General features: G+C 49.6%; 1 protein-coding gene across 6 annotated transcripts; it reads right to left on the bottom strand.

Moving 5' to 3' along the window:
* Positions 1-1,456: 1,456 nt before the first annotated feature.
* On the bottom strand, positions 1,457-14,798 carry ROGDI (rogdi atypical leucine zipper). Of its 6 annotated transcripts, none has more exons than XR_008747446.1 (12): positions 14,720-14,792; positions 12,463-12,534; positions 11,016-11,098; positions 9,585-9,639; positions 8,977-9,057; positions 6,499-6,594; positions 5,099-5,197; positions 4,499-4,612; positions 3,717-3,766; positions 3,232-3,289; positions 3,020-3,054; positions 1,457-2,456 (listed from the first exon to the last, which is right to left on the bottom strand). XR_008747446.1 is itself a non-coding variant. In XM_055805827.1 (12 exons), exons 2-12 carry the CDS (start codon positions 12,518-12,520, stop codon positions 2,415-2,417), a joined length of 855 nt encoding a protein of 284 aa, XP_055661802.1. In that variant the 5' UTR covers positions 12,521-12,534; positions 14,720-14,798; the 3' UTR covers positions 1,457-2,414. The 6 variants fall into 6 exon arrangements, 5 of the variants coding, with proteins under 5 accessions (XP_055661802.1, XP_055661803.1, XP_055661804.1 ...); XM_055805827.1 differs by lacking the exon at positions 3,232-3,289 and adding an exon at positions 9,367-9,416 and having other exon boundaries at positions 3,020-3,146; positions 14,720-14,798; XM_055805828.1 differs by lacking the exons at positions 3,232-3,289; positions 14,720-14,792 and adding exons at positions 9,367-9,416; positions 14,304-14,706 and having other exon boundaries at positions 3,020-3,146.
* Positions 14,799-15,767: the final 969 nt, after the last annotated feature.

Below are 15,767 nucleotides of genomic sequence, written 5' to 3'. Positions count from 1 at the left end.
GCCACCGAGTAGACTTTGTGACAGAGCCACTGTGCATCAGAGCTGGAATCAAGACAGGTATTCCATTCTGCATGCTCCTGCTCTCCAGAACTGAAGACTGTTTTCATCAGAGGAAAACACCACACACTGGGTCCCATGTTCTATCCCTATCAGCAGGAAGCCGAGTTGGAGAGGATGCGGCAACGTTGACTGGACTGCACACACCAGTGTGAATTAAAAAAGGAGCCTCCTCCATGTGCAGGGAGGGTTAAAGAAGAGCACAGACAGCTCCAGAGACGTTATTAACTATAAAAATACGCTCATCCAAGAAGCTGTTAATGACGAGCAGTTCCACACATACGCAATCATTTTCTAAGCAGAGAATGGTTGGGAACAGAGCAAGGGTTGGTAAATACATACACAGGGTCATGACTGCAGCTAGTCATAAGGCTAATTGACTGGAATCACTGATGAGTCTGCTACGGCATCAGCCCATCCAGGCCTCTCTACCTGCCACATTTCATTACTTACTAAGAAACATGTTCATCAGTAACAGCCCGATACTCATTCATAGGCTCTGTTACGGCTTAGCATGCCTTAGATCAAGCACTGCACCAGGGGTCAAGTCCTCAGAGAAGGAGGCTGCAGCGGTAACAAGGCTGGTACTAACTCGCTCAAGATTCCAGGGATCTCACAAAGGACAGAAAGGGAGGTCACTGACAAGGTAGGCCACACATGCCCACAACAGATGTCTATCCTGGGGCAGGATGGGATGTGTTAAAAAAAAAAAAAAATCAGAGCAACATAGCTATCTCTAGTCTCTGTCCCTGGAGCTATTCACAAGCTATCTGGACATGATCCTGGGAGAATGGCTTTAGATAGCCCTGCCTGAGCACAAGAATTGGACCAGCTAGACCCCAGAGGTCCCCTTCCAGCCCCAACCATTCTGCAATCTCTTTGTTTTGAGCACAGTGCTCTGGATAGCACTTGGGAAACACCAGGATCCTGATGTTTTCCAACCATGCTGTCAAGATAGGCTCCAATGGTCCTGATGTTTTGTAGGGACCTTGGTGAGCCTGCAATCTTCACACCTAAGCACACATGTAGGCTCCTGGGAAAGGTACTCCAGTGAGGAAAGCCACCAGAAACACAGGCTGGACAGGGCTAGCTGGTGCCAAGCAGGAGACCGGTGATGCTTCCTCATCACTTAGCTAGCTCCAGGAGCCAGCCCAAGCCAGGCTCAGTACCTGCAGCCTCTGCCAAACATGACCATCAAGGGAAGTTTTGAAAAGTACTTCAGGTAGTACTCAGGTGTCAGACAGCATGGGCTGAGGCTACACAGACCAGGCCCAGCCTTCAAAAAGCTGCCCAGCTCTTCTCTCAGAGACCACTACGGTCCTCCCAGTAAAGCAAACAGTACCCCAGCATACATAACTAAGAAGAGTCACTCACTTGTAAGGAAGTACATAATCTTCAGTACTCTTTCATTCTCAGCTCTGACAGCCCACAGGAGCATGGCAGGCCTGAGGACCTTTATTTCACAGTTATCAATGGCTAGAGGGATGAGTTACATACTGTAGCATCCATAGGCAGGCAGTAAATCATAGTAACAACATGGTACTCACTTTGGGTTTAATGACAGGATGTGAGACCGCACAGCTGTGCTCAAGGTACCGAGGCAAGTCCAAAGGCTGGCAGTGAAAACAAGATACTAAACCTGGAAAAAACCAACTGGCCCAACCAGGGCTTAGGAAAAAAAAAAAAAAAAAAAAAATCAAAAAACCAAACTATAATCACATTGATGCCAGGGGAGGGGGAGAAAGAAAAAAAGAAAAGAAAAGAAAAAAAAAAAGTTCAAACAGCAGCAAATAAGAATATTCCCCAAAGGGGAACCAACAACATGGGCATGGACAGAACAGCTAGGAGAGGGAGAGGCTCAGGGCTAGTCATAACCACAGCTGGACCAGATCACAGCAACGTATTTCACTACACTGAGCAACATGCCCTACACTTTTTGTGGTGTGTTCAATTAGTCTGTCTTCATCCCTTCCCATCCAGCTCACAGTCCAGCAGTTAGTTACAGCACTGTGTGCAAATACAGTTAGTGAGAGCAGTCCACAGCTCCCCGTACCTTGTAATGGCCTAGTGTAATTCATCAGAGGTTTGGAAAGCATAAGCCACAGAACGCACGTGAGAACAAAGACAGGTAGAAGCTCTTGCCAAGCACACAGCACTGCCTGGTGCCCTGCTTACGCAGCAGTCCCAGACAAGGCTACTTCAAGTTGTGTCTCTCGATACACTGACCCTACCCCCTGTGGAGGGCCACATGGTAGCGAACCCCTGCATTCCTCAGGCTGACCTGGACTCAGCTGGCATGTCGAAACCAAAAAGAGACACTGGAAGTACTGTCAGGGCTTGGAACACTCCACGGAGAATTAATATGGCCTGTAGTTCCAGTAACTGGAGAAAACAGAGATCTGGAAAGCAAGAAGAAAAGCAGGTAAGTTCCTGTATCCCTTGGGCCCCACAAGAAAAAGCATACAACACGTGCCGAAGATGGAGCCTAACAGCATTACACACTCCAGCACTGCATTGCAGAAGGCCGGATTTGCTGCTATTATCACGGAAGAGGCTTGGAGTGCAAAGTTACTTGCTCAAGGTGGCAGCCAGGTCAAGCTGCAGATCTGGAACAGAACATGGGTCTACTCCAACCCAGTTTGCCAAGAACTCCATGCCTCCCCTCCAGCACCTTGGCATTTCCTCACATCCAGCTCATGACTGAGAACACAGAAGTGTCTATCTGCTCCTTTCCATCTAGTCACTAGTTGAGCAAAGACATCTGCCACACTACTACACTTATCCAAGATGGTGCCTGCTAGGCAGAGCCAGCCAGCTCCCTGGCTCCAGACCACTGACTCAGCACTTGTTTTCAGTTTATACGCAAGTTGTACAGAATAACATGACATCAGATATTTTAGGAGATCTGAGGTCTTCACAAAATCCAGAGTTAAAAACAAAGCCCCTTTTCCAAGGCTATTACCTTGTCCTTCAGTTGCTGGCAAAGCTGCAGTGAAACTGTGAAGAAGACAAGGGCATCATTTAACCATGGGACAACACATTCCACTTTATGGACATGGCTGACTTCATACCGCTGGTTGCCAAACTCACTGGAGGGGTGGGCAGGGGAGGGGGAAAAAAAAAAAAAAAAAAAAGCACAGCTTCACACACAACAGCACAGAACACAAAACTCACCTGTCCTCCATTCTCACAGAACAGAATATGATGATTTCTACTTCATTTAAAACAGCATCTGGCAAAGTTATAGAATGCAAACTCTCAGTCTGTCTCTGACCAGATTTAGAGTTAAGCTAAATCTAATTGGGTTAAGGTAGAAACTTCGCCACTTTTCAGAGAGGCACAAAGGCAGGAAATGCAGGCAGCAATGCCAATAACCTAATTTTCATTGTGGTTGACAGCTCTCATCTCTACGGCAAACTCATGGCACTGCATCAGTAGGCTGTATCCCGAAAAGTCACATCTTTGGGCCTTTATGACCAAATCATCACAGAAACACTACGATGGGCACCTATGCATTCACAGGCACAGCCACAGCAAATGACTCAGTCCAGCTTCTCCACTTAACAGATGCTTCAATCAAAACTGTGTACAGCCATTTGGATCTCATCCTCAGCATACTCCTACACCTGTTACACAGCCCTTGTAGTGACTGTACTTACAACATGGCTCCAGGGTTGTGTAAAATGGACCCTCCAGCAGGCTTGAAGTTCTGGAGGAGAAGGAAAAAGTCATTAGGATTTGGATTGCGATGCAGTAAACAAACCACTTAGAGGTTTGCACTTTCAGTAGCCTGACATCAAGAAATGCCTATACCATAATACTCCATTCATAGGGAATCCATGTCATTTGATCCCTTCCTGCTCCTTCATGAAAAAAAAGTTCTACAGAGAGGCTGAGTCCAACTTAGCTCCAAATTTTAACACCACAAAAGTAAGATGAGAAGATCCAGAAGAAAAGCAACAGACAGATTTTAGGGAAGATATCCTTATGGAAGGACTGCATTTCATAAAGCTTAAGAGTTTAGTTCTTATAGGACATCAAGCTGACCCAAATGCAACAGGTGAGGCAGAAATATACCCATCAAAGCTCCATCCAGAAAACCCTACTTTGATGTAAACTGCATTAATACAGTTATGCCCTTACATAATTATGCAAAATTATCAAACTATATTGTAAGATAAAGCATTACTTGGAAAAAAAAGTAGTTACTGGCTTTCTCCACAGCACTGTTTTTTTCTTCTGGGCTAAGCAGCCATGCCCAAACTAGAAACAGTGTTCTGTCTGCAGCTGATCGAAACACAGACACTTATCAGGAAGTTACAGTCATTTCTACATTATCTTATGCATATGACATTGCACCATGCAGCAGTGCAATCTCCTCCTCACAGTGGGATGCAGGGAGAAATAAACAAACAAGGCTCAAAGAGACAGTAGGCATCACCTTGGTTGTGCTGGGCTGGAGCACATGGAGTTGGTAGACAGTCAGGCACAGCTTATTCAGGTTTATATAGAAATTCACAAGGATGTCCGGAGGCAGAGCAGGGGTGAACATTTTCTGGTGAGAAAATATGTAGTTTGTCAGTGAAAGGACCATTGTTTCTAACGCTGGGAAATCACTACCTTTTTCTAAGCCATACTACAATTACCCCACAGCGAGAGGGACATTAGGAGAGAAACAAAGACTGAGCAGCTTGCAGGCCATGGTTGTTCTTCTTGCTGCACTTGATCAAATAATGTGCACACAATGGTGACAAAAGAGGATGGAGCAGTGTTCACAAAGGCAAATCATCCATGGACAAGATTCCTGGACACAGAACAGAACTTACTCTCTAGAGAACCAGAGTCCTCATGCCCAAGACATCTGCTTTCCCACACGAAGATACAGAGCAGCCAAAAAAGGCTCAGAGTCTGCACCTACTTCAGCGCTCTCCTCCTGCCTCAGGAGACACTTTAGAAATCCACTTCCACCAGGATGCAGCATAGTACCTTAACTGCTGCATGCTGCCAGACTGTATGGAGATCTAGACCACCATATACTTACTGTAAGACCACTGGAGGCAATCTCTGGTAGAGTCAGAGTGGCTGGAGTGGTAAGTCGATTTCGGGCTCTTGAGAGCTGTAACATCACAGCATCCATAAGCTACAAGAGAACGTACAGTATACTGCTCAGTGGTGATCCCCGGACAGCTCTGGATAGCATGCTGCAGAACCCTACAGTATTTTGTAAGTGTTGCAACAGCAACAACCACCTACCCACCCTACCTTGCCCTTCCAGGAATGAAGGGGCTTACTGGGAAGGGGTGGCTCCCACCTAAATGCAGTTTACTGTTACCACCATCATAGACACTTGTGAGACAAGCCAGAGGTGCTTAATACCAGGGACTGGAGAGAGAACAGCTATTCATTAGAAGAATAAGAAGAGAACATGCGATCAATTGCTGATGCCACAGAAGCATCAACAAACTCATCAGCTTTTCTGAAGAACAGGCATTAAGGAGAAACAACAAGCTGTCTTCTAGTTCTCCCCATTCCCACATCATGGGTACAACGACTGCTGCACGCCCCTGCCCCCCTTCATAACCACGTATAAGCCAGGGCACTAGAGAAAAGAACCAGCTCATTGTGAGCCCAATCCTGCCAGAAACCACAGTTCCAAGGCTTGATTCAGGCAGACTTCCTTCTCCAGAAAAGAAGTGCAAAGCAACATGTGTCTGTTATAGAGCTCACGACTGCTAAGATGAAGGCATTTTGTATTATGACTAATCTCTCATCCCTACTTCCACCCAGAAGTAAAAAGGAAATAGTTTTATTACCTAGCTTCTTCCTACTACTAGCCCATATGGAGGCCAGAAAGGTTTAGTGTTCTCACATTTGATACTGTGATGAATCCGACCGAGTAAGTCAAAACTCTGGCAGCTTCAGAGAGCATTCCAAGCAGAGGGCTGGGCTTCACGGCCACGCAGCACCTGGTCTGTATCAGACCACATCAACTACTCTTAGCAAGTGAGAATTGGCTTTCAAATCATCAGTAAATCACAAGTACTAACTGTAATGTTTTGTTTGCTGATGACCGCCTCGTTTCTTCTCTCACCAAAAGCACTGACTGGCAGGGAAGAGCATGAGCTGTGTAACCACATCACCCAAAAAAGATCAAGGGAGATGCTCCCATCACAGGTGTGCAACAGGGCACTGACTGCTCAGATTGCCACTCACCATGACGTACAACCCTACTACCGATGCTAAACTGGTACAGATTCATATCAAATATGAGGTCACATGGATACTCCTTGTCACAGGTAGATATGGGTACAACTGGGGAATCCACTTCCAGTAAGAGACTCCACACAGTAATGTCCATTAACTGTACTTGGAGGGAATGGTATATTGGAGGGAAGAAAATAATGCACATTCCTACCCAAGTAGAGAGGGCTTTCTCCTTACCTTGAGGACCTCCGAGCCTGTTTTGAACTGGTAGTTTACGTCTCTGTTCATAAGCAGGTAAATGGCTTGGTTAACATGGTTTCTAGCATCCTGGATCTGCAAAGGAACAAATGCAGCCCTATTAAAGAAACACTCTCCATAATACACACTAGGAAGTAGAGGTTTCCCTGGCTATCTCGTTGGCCCTAAGATAATGGTGACTTCTCAAACATTAAGGCCATTTCTCTCTGAGCACCACACACACTAATACAAATCTACCACTGCAGTCCAGATCCATTATCAGGGTCTTCGCTCAAGGACTGGAGATGCAAAACAGCCTGGTAGCTACAAACCGGATTGTCAATAAAAATACCACTGCTCCCTAAAGGAACAGTGGCATCAGGCACTCTCATCCTGGGACTACTCTGATCATGACTGTTCAGGTAGCAATTCCCACTGCTGATGGTATGCAACAGTCAGGTCTAGCAACACCAATAATGATTTCTTCCTTTGGAACTATCAGAGCTAAAAAAAAAAAAAAAAAAAAAAAAGACGTAAATTACATCAATAGCAGGAATGAGCAGCAAACATAGATTTCTAATATGTCTCTGGCAGTATTCCAGAGTCCTTCTAAACTGTAATTGTTGGGGTTGAGATTTATCTCCAGCATCAAGAAGCCGCTTCTGTGGAACTTGTCTGGACTCAGGACACAGCTAGCTCAACTCCCTCTCAAGCTCTAAGGCCACTTGCAGCCAGGAGATAATTATCAAGGCAAGGCTGATAGGTGTATCACAGCGCTTTCATGGGAGCCAGGGCAAACCAGAGGAAGAGGAAAACAGCCCTGGGAGAAAGTGACTTGTGTTTGGTTCCAGGCAGCGGCAGAAAAATTGAAGGAAAAAAAAAAAAGCAAAGGGGTAAATCAGAGGGTGCAATAAATGTAAAATGTGAGCAGGGAAGCCCGTGTGAGAGATGGCTGCCGGGAGTTGGATGCCGGGAGTTGGATAACACAGCCTGGGACATTTGTAGTTTGATACATCTACACTGCTCCCCACCACCCCCAGATCCCAGCTCAGCCTTGCAGAGGCCTCCCTGACATAGATCTGGGCATGGCTCCTTCCCATCCAGAGCTCGGGGATCACAGAATAGCCCTGCTCTTAGAAAGAAAGCACAAGGCACTAGAGGCTACAGAGAAAAGAGATGATAAAATCCACTGTCAGACTACAGAGAGACTCTGCAGATACTCAGGCTATGGCATCTCCAAACACCAACCACCTCCAGCCTTTACATCTCCCAGATACTTTTGAGCAAGCTAAATGGTTGCTGGCAGTGTTACCCAACCCAGCAACGCCAATCCTGCTATTATAAGGACCTGCTTCATTCCTGCTGCCCTTTGATTTTGCTGTTTTCTAATCAAGTTTCTCAAAACTTGTGTGCCTGCACTTGTGTTCCTCAAAAATGTGCCTATACTACAATTTCTTAGCAATAATTTGACTTTGCACAGAGAAACAAAACCCCAACTGGCACCGCTCGCTAACAGAAGAAACTCACAGACAGGATAGAGATCGCCACATAACCACTATAAATGCTTCTGCACAGAGTCCTTTAGGCACTCGCATTCCACATCTGAACAACATCAGAACACAAAACTCTTGCAAGTAAATAAAGGAAAGGGGTTTTCCATAAAAGGCGGTAGAAGCCCATCGACCAGGCAGCAGTACAAAACAGCCACTAAATAGGATGCACTGCTGAGTGTTATCACAAAAAACTTCCTTGCCTTGTTGCAAGGCATAGTTTGGCATTAATGTCTCAAGTATACAATTTTCTAGATTTCTAAAAAGTTAGCAGATAGAGCTTTTACTCTGCTGCCAAAGCAGCTGTTGGAAACTGCACTCATTACCAAACGCACGGACCACCCATAAAAATCTGAACCATGGCACAGTGAAGCACACTGAATGCATCCTTCTCCAACCTACTCAGCTATGATAAAGTAACTGTGGGAAACGAGGTCTTCAAGATCAGGCACTAGATCAGGTCCTGAAATCAGTTAACTGGATAGCCACATCCCTTTAACTCCTTAGCTGAGGGAACTCAGCTATGCTACAAGAGCACAACGCAGTGAAATTTGCTCTCAGCATAAAGAAATGCTTCCATAAGAGTAGAGCAAGCTCCTCAAAGCCTCTAAATTTGCTCTCTGTCTGGCTAGCCTGGGTTTTACAAGCAGACACAAGGCCAGTACTAGACAGACACCCTGGGCACTCCTTTCAAAGGATTACAACTGCTATGCAGCCAACCTTCAGCTCACCGGTGTGCTTCAGGAACAAGCAGAACCCGCTTCTCTCTCCTAGCACCATAACCAAAATCAACTGCATCCGTTTCCTCCCTTAGCTTTTATCACTGGAGCTAATGGAGGATGGATGTAACCTTCTCTTCTGGAAAGCAAGGGGCTACCGCTCAGGGGGTGCAGACTGTAGAGGGGTACGCAACTGAAGTTACCAGTACCTGCTGCAGCTTCCACTGCTTGTCTTCCCGAAATGCAAAGTGCAGAAGCTGATTATTTCTGGGCATTTTCAGATTCACATCCTTCAAGAAAGGAACAAACACGTGAGAGCAAGTAAACCCCCTATGCAGAACATGGCGACTGCCAGTCCCATTCCATTCTGTCTCCCAGACCATCTTAGCAAGCTGCTTTCAGCAGTCTTGGCATGGTCAGAACCTCGGTCCTCCTACACGAAGATCTTAATACAAAGGATAAGTTGAAAGGCATTTAGTGAATTGGGATCCAGGCAGGACATAGGACCTCATCTCAGAAGGCCCCCAGAGAAATTTAGTATTATCCAACAAAGGCAGCAAAGGCAAAGAATCCCCATGAATGTCAACTCCATCACTCACCACGGTGGGGGTGGGGGTAGATGCTGGATCTTGACAAATGTCAACAGTTGCTGAAATGTTAAAGATTTAAGGCCTATTAGGGAAGACCAATAAAAAACACTTACTGATCACTGGTAAAGGATAATAAGGATGGCCTCTCCCTTGAGGTCAAAGTGCGATAAGGATGACCCCCAACCCCTTGATGGCAGTATGAAACAAGAAGCATGGCAAGTACTCACAGCTTGACACAGGGCATCTCCCTGCAGTGTCAACACACCTTTCACCTGGTCTGTGCTGGAATAAGAAGATAGATCTGGGTAACACAATCACAGAAGGCAAAAGACATCTACTGAAACTGCCAGCCCAACACCGCCCCTCCCTGTCCTGCATAACTTGCCAAGCTCCCCTCCTTCCAGGGGTCACTTGGGGGGTGCAAGTGAACTCTACACACACTTTCAAGTCCCCAGCTCTTGGCCTGCCGCCAGCTGCTGTCACATTCTTTATGAGCCAACTCACCCTAACTGCCCTGCCTAAAACATTACATTCATTTCTGATAGCACGCTTATTTCATGTATTACCTGTCAACAATTTGGCTGCTGTTACAAACAGCTCTAGCAGGCACAAACACAAGATATTAGATGAATTACTGACATTGGAGTGCTAGGTGGTTCATATGGGAGCTGAAAGCTACACCCCACCCTGCCCCCCTTCCAAGAAAAAACAAAAAACAACTAAATAAACAAAAAACCCCACACCTTTAAAAGGTCCTGCAAGATGTCTTGTATCTACCATGAACAGTGGGGGAAGACTGAAGCAGCTGGGCCTTCAAGAACTCAGTATAGCTACACCTTACCTTTTAATACACTAGACAGAGCCTCTTCAGGTCAACACCTTGCAACAACTATGAATGAGAGCTGGAATCAACTTTTTAAGATCTGAAGAACACAACTTTCAAACCCAATACAGAATCACTGCATCATTGTATGAAGTGCTCACCATGCTGTTTCTAAAGACTAAGGTCTACTACTTCACAAGAAGCTTGCAACCTCTGCCAGAGTACAGCTATTCAGACCAAAGCCTACGGTGAAGATCAAAAACTGGACAGCTATTTCAAAACTGCACTTCTGTAGCACCTTCTGTACAGGTCTCAGTTTGCTCTGTCAGAAGTAGATTTATTATTGCTCTTTTAGGGAGATTCGGACAGAGGTTAAGATTTGTCCACAGACACAGTCAGAAACAGCCAAGAGCAGAATTCAGGTCTTGTAACTAAAGTCCCTCCGCCTTTTGCCAGGAATGCCCTTTGGCAAAACTGCTGACAGCAGCACACTGACACAACGTATCTGTGTGGTCAGGAATCAATCACTATATTGTAAGTGTCTGCAGGAAATGGCACAAGTATGGCTAAGGCAGCCCCGGGAACACGGCTACGGACTGTTAACGTTAACCTGCTGTGAGAGTTTGTTCGTTTGTGTTCCTTCAGGCGAAACCTCTCATTAAAGAACCCCCTTCCGCGCTGGGGGTGCCGCGGGGACCTTTGCCGCAGGCGCTCCAGGAGCAGCGCCCGTTGCCAGAGGGAAGCCCCCGGCAGAAGCACCGGCGAGCAGGGGCAGAGCGCCCGCCGGAGCAGCCTGGCAGAGCAGCAGCCACCCGCTGCTGCTGCGACCACTTACCCTGATGTGCTCAGCACAAAGTTCTCCTGCTTGACAGCTCCTCCCGAGCCACCGGTGGGCAGGGTGAACCGGTGAGAGGCCTCCTGCCCAGGGGAAGCAAGAGAGGACACAGTGAGTGCTGAGGTACCTCCTGGGCCCTGAGCACTGCAAACCAGGAACAAACACAAGGCAAGAGCAGAAAAACAGCCACCAGCAAGTGGGCGAGCACAGAGCCGTCACCTTTCCAAGCCTCCTGCAACCCGCCTAACAGCATACGGATCTTCCCTCATTGTCTTGCAGGACAGGCGCAGCCCAGGAGAAGGCTCAGCACAAGCAGCCCATGGCAAAAGGTGCTGGAAATTGCACCCTCCAGCTCCACGCCTGGAAGCCAGACAAGTTGGCCAGTGCCCAGAGGGGGTCACCAAGCTGCAGGCAGCAGGAGCGCACCCCACACAGTCCAATCCTGCGTGCCCTCGGGCACCGTGGCACTGCCCCTCTCTCAGCACTGCTGGTCCCTTACCCACGTGCTAAGCCTGGAGTGAAAACCAGCCCTCCTGACTGGTTTTACTGGTTGATGACTGTCCTTTAATCACACTTCAGCCTTAAAACCTCTAACAAATTCTTCAAAACACCTACTATATATATATATACACACACAGATACCACTGGTTATTGTCACCTGACAGCAAGTCACATCCTGGGTCAGCACTAGGGCACACCTACCTCTGCTGGCACCCACCCCTCACCTCCACATTTGTGCCCCTGCTCTTGCATGACCCACTAACCCCCACCAAAACCTCAGAGCACCGAGAGGCTGGTCCTGTTGAAAACTAACCGAGCAGGAGAGCAGCAGACTCTCATGCTCACAATCCCCCCGGCTTTGGCCAGTTCAGCACCTGGATGCCTGGGAAGCGCCAAACCCAGCAGCCTGTGCCCAGGCTGGGATACGGTGCTGCAGGCCGGGTTCAGCTGAACGCTTCACACATCTGCAAGGGGCAGGTACCAGCAGAGAAACGGTGTATTTCAAGGGAAGGATGGTTTTGAATGTGGAGAGTGCATGCTATTAATTACTGCACAAGTAGTAGCTTGTCAGCTAAAGGTTATTGTGCTCGTTTCCACCATCACATGACAGTTACAGGCAGATCCAAATTCTCTGTTCCAGAAAATATTCACATCTCAGGTAAACATCTGGCAGACAGGTCTGGCTGCCTCCACGTGCCTTTTCAAAGCAGCTACCTCAGCAAAGAGGATCACGAACAGAGCAATCTAAGGGAAATCAGTTTTACTGTGTGTCCTTGAGATCAGAGGGCAAGCAAACACTTGGGACAGCACAGGACATGCACGATGGACCTTGCTGTGCACCCTTTAGCAAGTATTTTTTCCTCCCTGGGAATTCCACCACCATTCCTCACATGGGAGAGCACACAAACCCACAACACAAAACCCAGATGAAGCAAATTGACATTACCTTCAAAATATCTTGCAGCTGTTTCAAAACAGCATGGACCTCTTCCTGCAGAAGCCATTTAAATTCTTCATCCTACGTTGTGGAAAGATAGCAGTGGAACCATTAGAAGTTGAACACTGGAAATAAATAATTTTCATATATGTCTGAGAGATTTATGTTCTAAGTATACTGCTATGTCCGTGCTGTTTAAATCACACACTAGTAGAAGAAAAATATTTCTTCCTGATCTGTTGAAAAGCCTTACTCTGCACTTCTCCACCCCAGCCAAATGAACTGTCCTCATTCCTGTTTTGACTTTAACAAAACAGCATTCCTGCAAGTCGCTGTACCAATAATCACAGAATCAGCAAAGAACAGGCAGCACGGCATTTGAATTTCAGAGCAAAGCACAGATCTCACTATTTCAAAAGCTGACGCATCTTTTTAAGCTGCTGGGGTGGGCTGACCTTGGCTGGCCAGCTGCTAGACACCCACCCGGCCTCCCCCCCTCCCCCTCCTCAACAGGACAGGAGAGAAAATAAGATGAAACACTTGCAGGTCACGATATAAGACAGAGAGATCCCTTACCAATGACCATCATGGGCAAAACAGACTAAATTTGGCAGGCAAACTTGTTGCCGATTAGATAGTGAGAAACAAAACCTAAAATGCTCCTTGTCCTCCCCCCACCCACCCCCACCAGTGGCACCTTACCAAGCAACAGTAACCTAAAAATAAAGCAAGCTAAACCAAAAAGCAGATGGGAAGAAAGACAGGCTGAGGACTCCCAATTATCTGGGCGAATTCAGTAGATTTATTATTACAAATTCAGATCTGATGACACGCCGCCTCAGGCCTCGATCAGTTGTCTGCTACAGAGAAGCCTGTACAAAGCAGATCCTCAAACCACAGCAAAGCATTCTTGTTAATTAACGAGACCCCACACAGAAGATCATCAGAGAAGCAGGGACAGAGAAGCAAGCAAGGGACAAAGAAAAGACTGACACTTGCTAACTTGTAAGAGGAGAAATCTTTAGTATGGAAAGTACTGGAAGGGAATGAACTGAGCAGGTGGCCCACAGAAAAACTGGAAAGGTGTGGTCGACTCCAAAATTGAGACCTATGATTTCACGAACAGGCATCATGTTCACCATGAGAAACACCAAATAACTGTTCACTGATGTGCTGTCACCTTTTGCAAGTTACCTGACCACAGAGTAGCACAAGGAGAGTTTTGTTTCAACAAACATTCACCCAGAGCAGGTATGTACAACAAATCTAGGAAGGATTCTCTGTCATCCTTCAAACCAGCGTGGGTGCAGGACTACTGACTTCCACCATTTCATCCTGGTTTGGGTTTCTGGGCATCACGCTGACATACTGGATTCCCTGCTCTTTCATTCCCTGTGACACTCGCTGTTGTCCAGGTTGCCAAAAGAACAGAAATCTCATCGGTAAAGTGGGTGCCTTTAGTGCCTCCACCAGCCCACTGCTGCCACACAGACATTTCCACTGCAAACCATCACTGGTGCTCAGCCCTCCAGTAACAGCCAAAGATCTTCCCCCCACCCGGGGACCAATTTCAGACCAAGTTCATTCACCACGTCCGTGCACGAGGCGCCTGCAGCTCTCAAGAACGCCAGCCATGCTACTCCAAACCACGAGAACTTTCGGACAACCCGTGGCTCTCAGCCCAGCCCCAGGCGAACCCCTAAGTCCCCTCCCTGGACAAGAAGCCACCCCTTCTTGCAGCCCCCGGCCCGGGGCCGGTCCGGGCCCTGCCCGCCCCCGCCAGGCCAGCCGCGTCCTGCGCCCACCGAGCACCGGGCCGCCCGGGACAAAGCCAAGGTCACGGAAGGCACCTGGCAGCTCGCCGTAAGCGGGGCCGCCGCCGGCACCGACCACCCCAGGCTCGCCCCAGCCAGACTGAGCAGCAGCGGCCGCTGCCGCCCAACCCTCGGGGCGGAGCGCCGAGGCGGAGACCGTCAAAGCGACGCCGGGGAGAGGCCGGCGAAGGCCGCGGGCAGCACGGGGACGGGGCCCGGGGACGGCCCGAAAGCCTGTCCCAGGGCCCTGCAGCTCTCGCGGAGCGCCTCGGCCCAGGCGCGGGGAGCCGGGGGCAGCGGGAGGCCTCGCCGCCGCCCGGGGAGCCCCCCCGCTCAGGCCCAGGCCCAGCCAGCCGGAACCGGCCTGCCAGGGTCCCCCGGCAGGGCCGCCGCCAGCCGGAGCCGGGCCACTGCCGCTCGCCGCGGGCACGGCGGCGCCCCGCCCGACTCACCAGCGCCGCCCGCTCCGCCGCGCTCGCCATCGTGGCCGCCATCCCGCCGCCCGCCCCGCCCCGATTGGCTGCCGGCTCCGCCCTCAGAGATAGCGCCTGATTGGGCAGCACCGCCCTCCCCTCGCACCCCAGGCGTGACGTCGGCGCGGTGGGGGGCGGGGGCGAGTGTGGGGGCGGGGCGAGGGGCGGGGCGAGGGCGGAGGGCGGGGGCGGGGCCCGGGCCTGAGGGCAGGCTGGGCCTTACCGGGTCGGCCCGCCACCCGGGCACCGACAGCGGCGTCTGGGCTCGGCGGCGTCGCGGCACGAGCCGTTTCGCTCGCGCCGCTCCCAGCCGCGCGCCGGGTCCCGGAGAGCGGGCGCGCGAGTCCCGCCGGTTTCGTCTCAACATTCCGCAACCGAAATAGACCGACGCCAGCACACCGGCACCGGGGCCCTCGCGCGGGGGCCGCCGCGTTCCTCCTTACGCCGGCCGTGCCGCCAGCCTGCGCTGCCAGCGCAACTCGCCCGCCCCCCCGCCGCACCTGCCATTCATTCCCAGTAAAGCGCATCACGAAGCGTGGCGGCCCGCGGCGCCTCGGTATCCGAGCGTCCCCCGCCGTTCTAGAGCCAGCGCTGCCTCGGCCATCGCACAGCAGCACTCGGGAGCGCGCAGCCCCTGCGGTGAAGGGACCTGCTCTTGGAAAAACCCCACTTGCTGCTGGGTTAGTGCTCAAAAAAACCCACACGCTGGAAGGGAGAACTTCAGATGGAGTGAACTGGGCCACCGCCTCCAGCCACTTGGACAACACAAGTCATCGATACCAGAAAGTTCCGGGACCTCCAGCTCTTGGACACTCTATGCTTTCAAACTCTGCCTTCACCTCTGCTCAGCCCAGATACAGGCAGCCCTCTGCGTGCGGAGCCTGGAATTTATCCAAATCCACCTTTTGTAGCGCCTCACCGACAAGATCAAGCTTCTCAGGCATCCCGCTGTTTTTCAGCAACTCTCCTTTTTTAATGTTTTGAGGCACGCATGCCTTTAATGTCACGATACAGGTTTGACAGGCTT

Source organism: Falco peregrinus, chromosome 5 (genome assembly GCF_023634155.1).
Source record: "Falco peregrinus isolate bFalPer1 chromosome 5, bFalPer1.pri, whole genome shotgun sequence".
Taxonomy (NCBI): domain Eukaryota; kingdom Metazoa; phylum Chordata; class Aves; order Falconiformes; family Falconidae; genus Falco; species Falco peregrinus.
The sequence above is the reverse complement of the archived record's forward strand: the minus strand, read 5'-3'. Positions and strand labels throughout refer to the sequence as shown.

Bases quoted from the DNA above. Each gene is read 5' to 3' on its own strand.
- ROGDI (XM_055805826.1), bottom strand. From the start codon at position 14,761: ATGGCGGCCACGATGGCGAGCGCGGCGGAGCGGGCGGCGCTG. The intron at 11,099-12,462 runs GTAATGTCAATT...TCCCCTGGGCAG, and splicing joins AGCTGCAAGATATTTTGAAG to GAGGCCTCTCACCGGTTCAC. The intron at 5,198-6,498 runs GTAAGGAGAAAG...GTTCTCTTGTAG, and splicing joins CAGGCTCGGAGGTCCTCAAG to CTTATGGATGCTGTGATGTT.